Source organism: Condylostylus longicornis, unplaced genomic scaffold, assembly GCF_029603195.1.
Source record: "Condylostylus longicornis isolate FDR11 unplaced genomic scaffold, ASM2960319v2 ptg000162l, whole genome shotgun sequence".
In the NCBI taxonomy this organism is placed as follows: domain Eukaryota; kingdom Metazoa; phylum Arthropoda; class Insecta; order Diptera; family Dolichopodidae; genus Condylostylus; species Condylostylus longicornis.
In genome coordinates, this window is record NW_026578130.1 from 431,398 (window position 1) to 445,562 (window position 14,165).

Genomic DNA, 14,165 nt, shown 5'->3' on the forward strand with positions numbered 1-14,165 from the left:
CTCTATTAATATTGTTGCATATAAGCTCATACATATCGTATAGGTAAACATACACTGAAAATATTTTGTTAATAAGCAGTAATTAAGTTTATAATAAAGATAAATAACCATATTATGTTATATAACAAAGTAAAGTACTATGACTATAAGAACAATAATAACAAAACAAATTATTTACAATTTCTGTAAGCATGTACGTGTACAATAAAAGACTACATGTAGTAAATTCATTGTTATCCTTTTATTTTTTAAGTTAAAAATATTTGATATTGCGTGTAAAATGAAAATTTTCATTTTTAATTATATTTGTGTGTTTGCGTATATTTGTAGAAAGTCTCTATTAAATTTTTTTTTTTACTCATAATTTCTTTTCATGCTTATTTATGCAAAATTTTATTATATTTTAATTGAAAAGGTTAATATTATTATTGTTAACTTTGGCAATTTCCATTGTTTACTATATTAATTTAGAAAATATAAAAAAAAATTGTTAAATTACGCTTTAATTTCATTCATTACAATGTTCCGCTGAATTTTGTATTTTGAAATTATGCCAACTAAAATTATTCAAAGTATTGAAAATGGGGTGAGGGATTTGGTTTTTCGATAGTTATATGGCAATGCCTTAATTTATACAATAATAAAAATCAATTTTCATTTTAGATTCTGATTCTGGTAAGAAAGAACATCATTGGAACTGTATTCAAGTAATTGAAATCCAACTGCTTTACGAAACTCTTGATAATAAATATATGGGCATTTACTATGTCCAATTATTCGACGAATTTAATATTATTCACAAACATATTCAGTTTATTTACAAAACGTGTAATGATGACTTCCTAACATTAACTTTAGTTGCCTTCCCAAATCCACATTTCCAAAACACTTGAAAAACTCAAAATGTTCATTAAATTATCAAATAAATTTTGAAAAACAAGAAGTATAACAGACTAGCTTATATATTTATGGTGTTTACTCAATAAGCTGAATTGTGCAGGGGATAGTGTCGCACATACCAACATTATCAAAACAAATAAGCATAATAGCCTGAAAATTATAAATGGAAAATATTAATTTTAATAATTATTTTTAAAATAAAAAGTTTTTTTTTCAGTTCATTTGTAATTCTCGCGAGAGTAATTTAGAGTTTATAACCTTTCAGTTTCAGTTATTTAAAAAAAAAACTATATATACCTGTATTAAAACTGTTATAAATTAAAAAATTTAAGAATTTTTAACAGGTGTAACAGGTAAAACTTTTATATATGGTGGTCTACATATAAATTAATAATGAAATGTATATATGTATGTAAGGAAAATTTTCCTATGGGAATATTAAAAATTAGAATTTTGACTTTATAATTAGATATCGCGACTATATAATAAAAAAACTAATTTAATTTTCATATTTACATAATGTATACGTTCACATACATATACAAACATATTTACTTATGGATGTTGGGCTTTGGGATAGACTCTAAAATTATATGAAATGTACCTAATTCTTAGGGAATTATTAATAATTTTAATATATGAACTTTTTACTCAAAATATTTATGAGACAAAAAATTGAATCAGAAATAAATTTTCATTTAGATTTTCGCTACTATAATTGACTTACTTGGTCTTGCGTTTTTATCATATCCTTCATCTAATAAATAGTCCTGTGAATTTGTGTCTTGTTGTGAGGCGGTAAACATTTTTCTAGAATTGAACACAAAGAAAAACAGTAATCTGAAATGACAAAAAAAAAAACAAAATGAAAATTTATCTTGGATTTAGTTACATATATTTGGTGAAGATTTGATTTTCAAAATTAGCTTGTTAATAATTGGTTCTAATGTAGATTCCTCCATGTAAACATGAAAAATTTTCTGTTAATCTAAATGAATGCTTATTAAATTTTCTCTAAATATTCAAATTTAAAATTTGAAAATGAAATTTTTTTAATACGAGTATAAAATTTAAATTATGGTTGCTATGAATTGGCTTCTTCAGTTTAAAATATTTTCAAATCTGATGTAACTATAAAAATTTAAAAATTATTAAAATTTTATAAGTGATTTAAAAAGTCAATATTGTTGCCAGTGTATTTTGATTCAATTCTAATTTTTAAATAAAAAATGCAACCGAAAATACGTAATTTGCGCTAATTGATGACTAACTGTAATTAATTTATGTTATTAAAATTGTATTGAGTTTCAATTATACGAAATTAATTGATCTATAAAACTTGTCCTTAAACATAATATTCATAGTTAATCTTTAACTATGTTAGACATGAGGTATACATATAAAAATTGGAATGCAAGTCTATAATAAATTTTATAATAAATTCTAAAAAAATTTAAATTAAATTTTCAATTGAAATCCTTAAAAAAAAAACTTAGTCTTAACTAAAAATTTCTATGCTCTAAACTTATTAACAATATGCAGGCCCGGTTGTAGGTTATGCGGAGTCCTATACGTATCTAAAAATTGGCGTAGGGCACCGTACAACTCGAACCAAAGAAAATCATATGGAACAAACATTGCACTTTCTTATAACTTTATCGAGCTGAATGTTTATTTTGAACATTAAGGTTTTTGTTTTGTAATGCTTTGTGTATAGGTAAATATTTTCAAGTTAATTTCTCTGTAAATATAAAAAGATTTTTTGGTCTTTTTTTCAATGGCACCCCTAAGTTTACTCTGCCCAAAACGTACATTCGCGAGAACAGTTACATAAGTTAAAATGCTCCGTCCTTGCTCGAAAATAATACAAAAAATTTGTTCATATACCAACATTTTTTATCCTCCGGTAGTAATTTACACTTGGCTGCAAATACTTTAAATTCCGGAAGTCGAAATTATATTTTTGAGTTGGATAGTTGTCCTTCCCAATTTGAGAATATAATAAAATTGGTGCTATTAGTATGTAATTAAGAATACAACGAGACTTTATATACACTTTTAATAACATTACATTCCTTCAAGTTCTTCAAAACTACATATTGAAAAAAAAAATTGTGAACATCTTCACAAACTATGGCAAGGAATGAGTACTCACTTAAATTTATAGAATAAAACTTTAAATTTTATAAATTGCAAAATGAAACCCTGTTGATTCAAAGGAAAAATTCACGAGTATAAGTTTGCACAAATTTAATATTTTCTTATGAAGAAGAATAAAAAAAAGCTAAACATTATGTAGGTGCAATTCTACTTTCAATAGTTTGATATTGACGAAAAAATGGAAATTTTCAATTTTCTATTTTTCTAAAAAAATTTTATTTAATAAATTATTTTTATTCACAATTTTTTTTATTATCAGTTGTTAAAATTAAATTTCAATATTATAGCCGTGAAGAAAAAGTTTTTTTTTTTTAAATTATTAGTTTTACTCAAAATATTTTAACCCTTTCACTACCATGAACATGATCCGTTCCAAACAAAATTTGAAATATTCAAAATTTTTTGACAACATTTTATATTTCAATGTATGATATGAGATTCTCTCTAAGACTGACTTGGCTCCAAGAATTTTTCTTTACAATAAAAGTGTTCAGTAATGACGGAGTTAATTTCGAATAACATGCCGTAATAAAATTTCTTATGTATATATATATATATATATATACTTATATACATATAGATAAAATTTTGAAACAAAATAACAAACTTTATAAAAAACCTACAAAAAATAAGTAAAGAACAAAAAAAAAAGTATTGCAACACGCAATAAATATGGTGAATTTTTTTTTTTTGTTTTTCATGTTCAATTGCGGTTTCCGTTTTTGATTTTAATATTTCAAATATTTTCCACAATATATTTTTATACCCTTGAAATAAAGTTCAACATTTTTATTATAATAACGAATACATAAAATATACCTACATACTAGTATACAATTAAATGTCATACAAAGAATGTATGAAATACATATACATACTTTGTATCATACTATATGTATGATATTGTGCGTATTTATACAATTTTATATAATAAAGGCGACAAATAGCTATATTTTTTCAATTTTTTTTTGAAAAAAAAAATAAAAGAAAATGTTTAGGAAACAAATGAAATAAAATTTATAGGTGAAATAAATTTGGAATAGTATGTTTGTCTATATGTATGAAGTATGGAATATAAGTAGAAATTTTAAATAAATATCATAGCGTTATTTGTACGGTTACAAGTATAACAAGAAATTGTTAAAATCTTGCTATTTCCTTATTAATCATAAAATAAATAAAAATAATAGGATATATTCATTTTATTTTAATTCCTGTATGAATGTATAGCAGTATAACAGTATGATGAAGCAGATAAAGTTGAGTAATATTATAAGTAAATTTAAACTGAAACAAATTTATAAGATATTTAACTTTTAATATTAGAAAATTACTTAAAATTTTAAGTAACATTTTCTAAACTAATTGGAGTTCTGGAATTCCAAATTGCAGTAATGCAGTATGCAGCTTTAAATTTAGTTAAACTTCAAAATAGCTTTAATACAGTCGTAATTCACAATTTATCTTATAAATTGACAATGTTGAATAGTGTGTCAATTCAAGGGTGGTATAATGATCATATAGTGTTATTGCAAGGACATAGTTTTCTAAAAATGCAATAGTAAATATTTAAAATTTTTAATAATACTCCGTTGATTCTAAATTTTTCATAACTTAATTTTTATTTGGTGCGGTTTGCTGCTTTTAATAGCAATTTATTCAATTGGGTTTTTGTTTTCTTCGAGTACAATCTTTAAACCATTGCAAATATTGTATAGTTAATAATCTTTAAAATTGTGAATTACAAGGAATTTATTTATAAATTTAGATAAATAAATTTTTACAATTTATATTATTTAATAATATTTATAGACCCAATTAATGTCAATTTTAATTTATAGACCCAATTTATAGCAATTTTCAATTAAAATAAAACCTTAAAAAAATTCATGTTTTGTTTTCTAATTATAGAATCAGTGATTATTCAATCGAGCATTATTCACAATACATCTCAATGTTTTTTGACATTCTATATACATTTGTATGTACATATGTATCTTTCTTATATTGTTATAATAATATTTTAATATAAATTTCAATAAATTTTCAATCATAATGTTTTAAATTTTCATTATTAAGTTATTTATTTGAACCAATATACTTTTATGAACAATTACAAATAATAAATTATAAATAATAAATTGTAAAATAATAATCATAAAATTTAATATTATTTTATAATTAAATATTTTTTGAAAAAAATTCACATCAGCTTGTTTGTTATGTATATACATATATATGTAGTAATATTGTACATGTGTGTATGTATATATTATATTATTATTACTTGCATAGATAGAATGAGCAAGTGCGTTTTAACGATTTAGATATTTACTAACAATATTTATGTCAGGGATGTCAAAAATTTAAGTCGTAACCTGTTGCAAGACGCAATTTTAATTCTTATTCCCAAAAAAAAGATATAAATGTATGTATATATATATGAATGTATAATCATGTTATGTATATTAATTTTTTTGTACAAAATTACTTTAAACAGCTGCACGAGACGATTGGATGAAATTGTATGTATAACATTAACACATTTTACAGCTAATTATGTAAATTTTGATCAAAAATCTGGCTCAATTGAACCAGATTTTGAACTAGCTTTAGCTCAAAACCGTAACAAATAGAAATTTTATAATTATACTTACTTGCCCTCAAACATGTAGGAATATTTGTATAATTTTTTCTATTTACATACACATAATATAAATAATTCTCTTATTTTTATCATGAAATATTAATGTATTGCATATTTTTAGGCAAATAGAATTAGTCTCTGTTATGTTCTCACTCAAGTTAATATATCAACAGAAAAGACTTGCTCAGAAGACTAAAGGGATGCAAAAAATATTTTTTTCTTTTAAATAATTTGCCAATGACGTAAGAAATTCGGAAAAAACGGGATCAGTAACATTTATCTGTTATTATCATATAACGGTGTCGTTAACATACTGTATACCTATATTAAAAAATTTGAAAATGTCTGTTATTTTCGGTTTTTTTCACAATAAGTTGCCAAAAACTGATATTCTTAGGGCTCCCTGTACGTATGTATTTATGTATCTGATCTATAATACAATAAATGAGTTGTATGTGTGTAGTATATAGGATATGACAATATTGGTATTAACATTACAAGTAAAATATTTACTACATTGTTATATTTATAAAAAATTAAATGTATTAAATTTTTGTTCAAAATTATGCAAACATCTGCTACGTTTTATATATGTATTGCTCATATATCATTCATATTTGCATCTATACACATTTTTATAGAAATACATATATACAATATGAGCACCTTATAAGGAAGGGTATAAATAAGGAATTTTTTGAAATATGTATGTACATATATATATTGGTTGATATTATGAAAAGTATATTTTTACAGTTTTTCATATTTTAATGGAAGCTTTCGATTTCTTTTCAACAAAATTTTTTGTAGATTTTAAATATCGATTCAAAAAAAAAAAAAATATAACAAAAAAATTTAAAGGAAAATAAAGAAAAATCGCTATTTTTACCTTGACTTCATCAATGTTGCTTTCAAAATATAATTATGTATAGTTATACTTGTATTGACGTATCATGTGAAAGAGACAAATTTAAAAAAAACAATATATAGTATATTTGTACAGTATTGTTTAACTGCATTCTATACTTACTGTACCTACATATATATGTATGTATATATGAAAATATTTGTACATGTTGATACATGAATAAAAATAATATTTGTTTTTAAAATTTCAATGAAATTATGCCTATAACATACCTTTTCTCTTTTTATTTTCTGTTTCTTTTTTCACTATTTTATGTCATTATGGTGTTCTTTTAATACGTAAATATTTCAACTTATAGACACTTTGGTAAATAAATGCACAAAATAAAAAACAACAAAAAATTCAAATATGAAACCCTATAATAAACAAATATTAAAATAAAATATAATATAAAACTTATCACATTGTATGTACATTCATATGTATGTATGTATATATGTTTAAAAATTATTATATAAAATGTACATACATCGTATATGACTGTAAGGTACTGCATAAATCATTTATTTTTGGTAAAATAAATAAATAAAAATAATATGAAATAAAAAAAAAGAAAGAAAAGAAAATACCTAATTCCGAATTCTGTAATACTCTCACCACTACATACATACATAAATAGAAAATCATTGCAAATCACTAAAGAATATTTTATAAAAGTATTTAACAGTATAAATGTATGTATGTAGGTATATGGAAGAAAAGTAACAAGACAAAAATATTTATTTTGATTTTCCGTGATTTTGATTATTTAAAAAAGTAAAATAGTGAAACCCTATTTGAAAAATTCCGACTATATGAATTGATGTACTTATAAGTAGAGTGTTATATTTTTGGAAAAATTAAAATATTAACTTGTATTAATTTTTTACCTTTATTTTTAAATTTTGTATTTTTGAAAATTTTTTATATAATAAGCGTTTTAACATTTCTCACCTTTTTGAAAAAAAAAATTTTAACTCCGGAACTCAACTAAATCAAATTTTGAATAACAAATACATAGTTATTATACAAAATATATGCTTGATATTTGACACGTGATTTTTTGTTTTACAATTGTTTGATTGCTTATACTTGTATTCCGTATCCAAACGCGCACACTAGCAACTCTATGGTGGCATGCAATATTAAGCAATGAACAGTATAATGTTTTTCAAACTGATTGCAATTTTTAGTTAAAACAATCGATTTGAATTGACACAATAAATTGACAGGAAGGCTGAAGTCGAAACACACACCCCAGATATCAAATATCCTCTGAACATAAAGAGAAATCAAAAATTTAGATTATAGTGTAAAAATTATTTTGTGCGAATTTTCGAACAGTGAAGGGAAACGAACCCTTATATTTAAATAGTTTAATTTCTTTTACGATTCTTTAACAGGCATTTGAATTTTATTTTATGGTGTTCAAACTTAAAAAGAATCTAAACTAAAATGTCATTAATGGCATCTTTCTAATAATGTCTGTATCAGTCTAAATCTAAATAAACAAAATTAATATGACAATTGACTTTTTCAATCTATGTCAATTGATTCTATGACTTTATATAAAAATTAGTTTTTTTTATTAGAATTATGTATTGAAAATTATCGTTGACAGTTTGCGGTATTTTATGTTATTTTTATTGGAACATTTATTTTTGGAAAATTTTGCCTTAAAACAATTTCACGTGTCACCTATTTATTACAAATTAAAAATATGAAAATTTTATGTATGTATATACATATGTGAAGCTGTATATAATATATTTAAAGCAATAATGAAAACAAGTAACAACCAAAGTAAGTTGAGTGTTGAAGCTTTTAATTTTATTACAGATCACGGAGTAAAGAAAAGATTTGAACTGACAAAGCACGAGTATTCTATAAATTAGCAAAGCTTTGCATTGAAGACATCTAATTTGAGTATTAAAAGAAGATCTACAAAACTAGTTTTTTTATTTTAATCTTTTATTACTTAATTTGAAGTTGAAAAAAAAAAAATGGAACAATGTTTGCTGCCAGGAGTTTGGATACGTTATATTAACGATATTTTCGCAATAGTCCAGAAATTCCTTAACATTAACAATCTATACAAATTGCAATCATTTATCTATACGAATTGCACCAAAAACCTTGAACGTTATAAAATAAAATTGAAATCAACATATTTATAGGAAGACAACCACTAAAAAAAGGTGCATTCCAGAGTACATATTTGAATTATTCCATGAAACATAAAATGACGGCTTTAAAATCTACAATTCACAAAATACTGACTATACCGATAAAGGGCGTAGCAATCAAGACTGCATATATTCGAGTGAACGTATTCACAGATAAAAGCAGTTATTAATAAGAAGAGATAAAAGTAGAACAAAAAAAAAACAAGAGCATGCTATGCAAACAAAATGGCTTACTGAACGCAGAGGAAAAGCATTCGCATCTTGAACTCCATAATCATCGTTTATCCGGACAAAATAAAACGTGCAAGGCGACTATGAATTCAGAATTTTGACTTGTATGAAACGGGTCGCACAATTACAATAAGAGAAAATACTCATCAAACACGGTTAATGGAAATGAGGTTAACGTAAGTTATCCGTAAAATATATATTGAAAATTATTACCTTATATTTATGTCAGTAATTACCTTATATTTATGCTCGTCAACTCAAATCTGTCCACCATAGTAATGCATGTCTGTTTTATGATCGTATGCATACATATGTATACAAATATAATATTATAATATAATTTCTAAGACAGAAGAAAAGCACACTTGATGAATTGATATTTATAGGATAATGTGCATAGGGAGGTAGAAGGTAAAATAATAATAACTGTTTCTTTTAAAATGTTTATGATATTTTTAGCTGACAAAAAAGAATAAATAAAATGAAAAACAAATAAAGAAAAGTCGATGATTGTACACATACAGACATCTAAAAATGTACATACATAGTTATATACGAGAATATTATATTTTCTTTATTATTATTTTACTTTTACCTATTAATATTAATTTGATTATTTAATATATTCGTTTTTTTTTTTGACATTCAACAATTAAATTATGATAATATTAATATTCTTAATATTAATATTCAAATAAATATTTTTATTCTCTTGCTTATAATATAAGGCTCCGCATATTTTCAACAGGAGATCAAAATTTTGTTTTAAATAAATTATTTTTATGTTCGGATATTTTGTTATGATTTGATTGCATTATAATTTTTGTTGATTATACATATGTATATTTTATGGCTTTAAATCTATATTTATATCGTAATTTATATTATAATTTACGATATTATAACTTATATGCATTGAGATTCCATTATATACGTAATATATTTTATAGAGATTTCGTGGCGTTATATGAAAATATAAAGGTGAATAAAATAAATATTAAAAATATAATAGTTAAATTTAACGGTATAACATTTTCATTAAGTTTATTTTTAAAGAAACGTGAATACAACGGGTTTTTATTATATTGATAGATAAAGTGAAATTGAGAAAATTTTTATATTATTTCTAAATAATTTTCAATCACATTTTTATTATAGATTTAAACTTTTATGGTATTAATTTATTTTTATTTATATTTGATACAAAAAAAAATTACTCAAAATAGTAATAAATAAGGTTTAAAAAGAAAAAATATTGTAAATAAATGCAATATTAAACGTCTGTTGTAGAATTGCGCCAAAGTATATCCATTTTTTTTTACAATATTACAGCAAATAAATTACGACAAAAGTTGTCAAAACTAGAAACGCAAGGAGCCGAATTTTTTTTCCCCAGCTCAGTACAAGTTGAAAAATAATTATGCATTTTTGCTTAATGATTAAGATTTTCGTTGTACAAAACCAGTTATATTATACCAGTATTGATATTTGCAGTTAACCAGTATTGATATTTGTGGTAATTAATAATTTTTGGTTTTTCCAGGTTGCAAATATGTGAAAAATTTTGGAATTTACAAATATTTCCTCCAATATTCCTTAATATGTTGTTACGTTTGTCAAGATTTTCTGTTTTCTTTCATACTGTTAAAAATGGAGATGTAACATCTAATATTGCCTTTGTGTTATGACATACAGCTTATTATAGTCCAGACAAATAAGCTGAATTTTGTAATATAATCACAATATTGAATTTTTAAATGTCATCGAAATCACAACTACATACTATAATGTAGTTGTGATTTTTTAATACTATTAAAATTAAAATAGTCTCACACTTTTAAGAATTCTGTTTTCTTCCCTATCAATATTATTTGTGACAGAAATAAATTTCTTTGTTTCAAATAAAATGTTTACGATTAAAAATATTATTTTTAATAAAAATTAAATAATATAATACAATTTTCAATATAATAATAACCTTGATTATTTATAGGTAATTTTGATTAGATTAGAAAAAATATATATATATATATATATTTTGTTATTTACATTTTATGCTAATAACATTATAATGTTTAAATTCAATAGATCATATCCACTATATGTAGCTCTCATTATTATTTTGTATTTTATATTATTAACACTAATTTCATGGTATTTATAATTTTTTTTTTACCCCGTATAATTAAGATTAGGTAAACATTTTTTTTTTGTTATATTGTTAATTTATACGAGAAAAAGTTAAGGTCATTATGTTAATTTTCAAGAAAAAAAAACATGGTGCGTAAAAGATGCTTGTTCATTTTAATTCTGGTCACCGCATTTTATTCCTTATGTACATTAGGTATTGCTTGTATATAAAGGGCTTGATTACAATTTTGTGGTCTGAAAAGTTTTTTATTTAAAGTAAAAATTGTTATAATCATAAAGGAAAATAAAATAACAATTATTTTTTTATTTAGTAATACTTAAAGTTATTACTTTCCTTAATATAATTATTTGATTTAATAAAACAAACAAATAAATAAAGAAATAAAACGGTGTTACCATCTTGTTATTTTCCACAATAGCGTGATCGATTCATGAGAGCTGCCATGTACATTAATCACTATACTGAAAAGGTATTTATGGTATTTTGAATTATTTTTTTTTACTCAAACGGTATTTAACGATAACAATAAGAAAAAAAAAAAGGCGACATCTATAGGTCAGTAAATTAAGATTAGTTTAAAATTTTCAATTAAAATTACTTTCGTTCTATTTAATTAGTTAATTAGTTATGAGTAAATTGTAAATTTTATTATATTGCAAATTCTGTTATATTATTACAGAAAATTAATATTATACTATTATAAAACTAACCTGTAACATTCAATATTGAAGATTTCAATTATAGACATTTATTTTCTATTCAAAAATGTAAAACCAGATAAAAACCAGATCAGAAACCATATATTTGAAATACTATATATTTGAAAAGGCGGGCGGGATTAGTTGGCGGTTAGTGTTGTACACTTGGACTGTTTAATATTTAACGTTTAATTGTTGAATACTTTAATTGTACTTTTCATTTTATACTCTTAACAGATATTAAATAAACTATAAACGAAATTTTTATAAGAATTTTAGTTGAACTATATTGAGCTAGTTTACCAACATCTCTGTTACGGTAATTCTAGTATTAATTGAAATTTCAATAGAAATAATTTTAAATTTGTTGAAAATATTTATATACGCACGTGTAATATTTCGTAACTGTTATAACGTATATAGACCTATGCCAAGATATTCTTTGTTAGACCTAGTGCACGAATTATCGAACTAGGTCATCAATATGCAAATCTTGTTTTTTTTTTCTTCTATTTTTTTTACTTTTCATATATTTTCTTTGAATTTTCTTAATTTTAGTCACGATATGAAATCCTTCAATTTTTGTTTTTTTTTTTGTTTTTTTTTATTATTATAATTAATATTTAAAATACAAAAAAAAATATAATATTAAGAAATAAAAATAAAATATAAAAACAAAAAACCCATAATAATATTATAATAATTATTTATAATATTATATGGACCAGGTAAATACAAAAGGTAGGCTTGAATACATAATATAGGGTAGAAGGTATTTATAGGCTGGTTGAATAGTTGCGCAATTAGCACAAAATATAATACAAAATATTGTTTTTATTTTGCTTGTTCATTATTTTTTTTTTAATTTTTTCTATTTTTTAATAGTTCTAATAATAAAGGAAAAAGAATACAATTGCGACTTAAAAAAATATATATATATAATATGTATATATATATAAATTTTTAATTAATTAATATTTTCTTTAAATTTTGGCCGCTAGAGGTTATACGGGCCCTTATATACAAATAATATGTAATCAACTTTGATAGTGTCTTAAATTTATATTAAGTGCTCAAAATTTCATGGAACACACATAAATCATTAAGCATTACCCTTTAATACTTAATTTATAATTGATGTTAAGTAAAGAGAGTCCCAAATCATAAACGTCATTCATAACTGCGATACAATTAAAATTACAAATAACATTTTTGAAGAGGTTTCCGGTTTTTGTAAACAAACACATTTTAAAACTAATCTTTTTTTAAGAAATAGGTATATACTTTCGAAAGCAGGTAGTGAATATGAAAAATACTTTTTCAAAAATTGTTTGTGACTTTTTTTTAAAATCAGAAATAGCTATGAGCTAAAATTTACTTTTAGACGAATTTCGAATAGATTGCATATGCTACGGGGTTCTCTTTTTTTGTTAAAGAGCAAAGAGAAGGAAAAATTATAATCCATACTATCTTTTTACACTATTAGATGGCGCTAGTGTTTGATTACCAAAATAAAAAAAAACATTTTTTTTAAGTAACGCGAGAAAATGAATTAAAATTATTGTTTCTAAAAAATTTTTATATTTTCCTATAATTTAAGGAAAAAAAAAAAAAAATAAATAAAAATAATATAAAAAAATGCGTGCCTAATGTGCATAATATTTAAAAAAATATTTTTCACCAACTTATAGAGCTATAATAGATTGCATGCAAACGTCTGAATATTAAAACTACGATACAAAAACGTTATTAAAAGAAATGCAATTTTAGAGACAAATTAAAAAAAATAAATAAATAAAAGGAAGAAGTATAAAAAAAAAATTTTTTTTAAAGTATACAATTACATTTATTTCTTAAATAGCGAAAAAGAAAATTAATAAAAAACCAAAAATCTTAAATGTTTTCAAATATCCTTGTTTTTCCTTAAAAATATTGACGTGTTTTGAATCGATCACGGAATGCATGTTCCAAATGCATTTAATATGAAGTCGATAGAAACAAAAATTTTATATTTTAGAATTTTACATATAATTTTTTTTTCCTAAAAATTTCTTTTCTCTTGTTTTTAAAATTGTTGATACAGTCGAACACAGACTTAAATATGAATTGCAAAAACTATATTGCAAAGTTGGTTTCACATGGAGCAGAAATTTGTAAAATTTAAACATGTTTTACTTATTTAATTAAATTTATTTTAAAATTTTTTGATTTTATGGGATTTTAATAAAATAAATATTAAAATAATTGAGAAAAAAAACTGAATCAAAAGTAAAGTTTTTGTTGT

At 22.8% G+C, this 14,165-nt stretch overlaps 1 protein-coding gene across 2 annotated transcripts in view; it reads right to left on the reverse strand.

Moving 5' to 3' along the window:
- The window catches only part of LOC129616118 (glycine receptor subunit alpha-2-like), a 37,548-nt gene that overhangs the window by 22,308 nt on the left and 1,075 nt on the right, over window positions 1-14,165 (reverse strand). For both annotated transcript variants that reach the window (XM_055531588.1, XM_055531589.1), the window contains exon 2: window positions 1,628-1,740. In XM_055531588.1, the coding sequence (XP_055387563.1) occupies window positions 1,628-1,740 (113 nt within the window). The remainder of the gene's footprint in view (window positions 1-1,627; window positions 1,741-14,165) is intronic.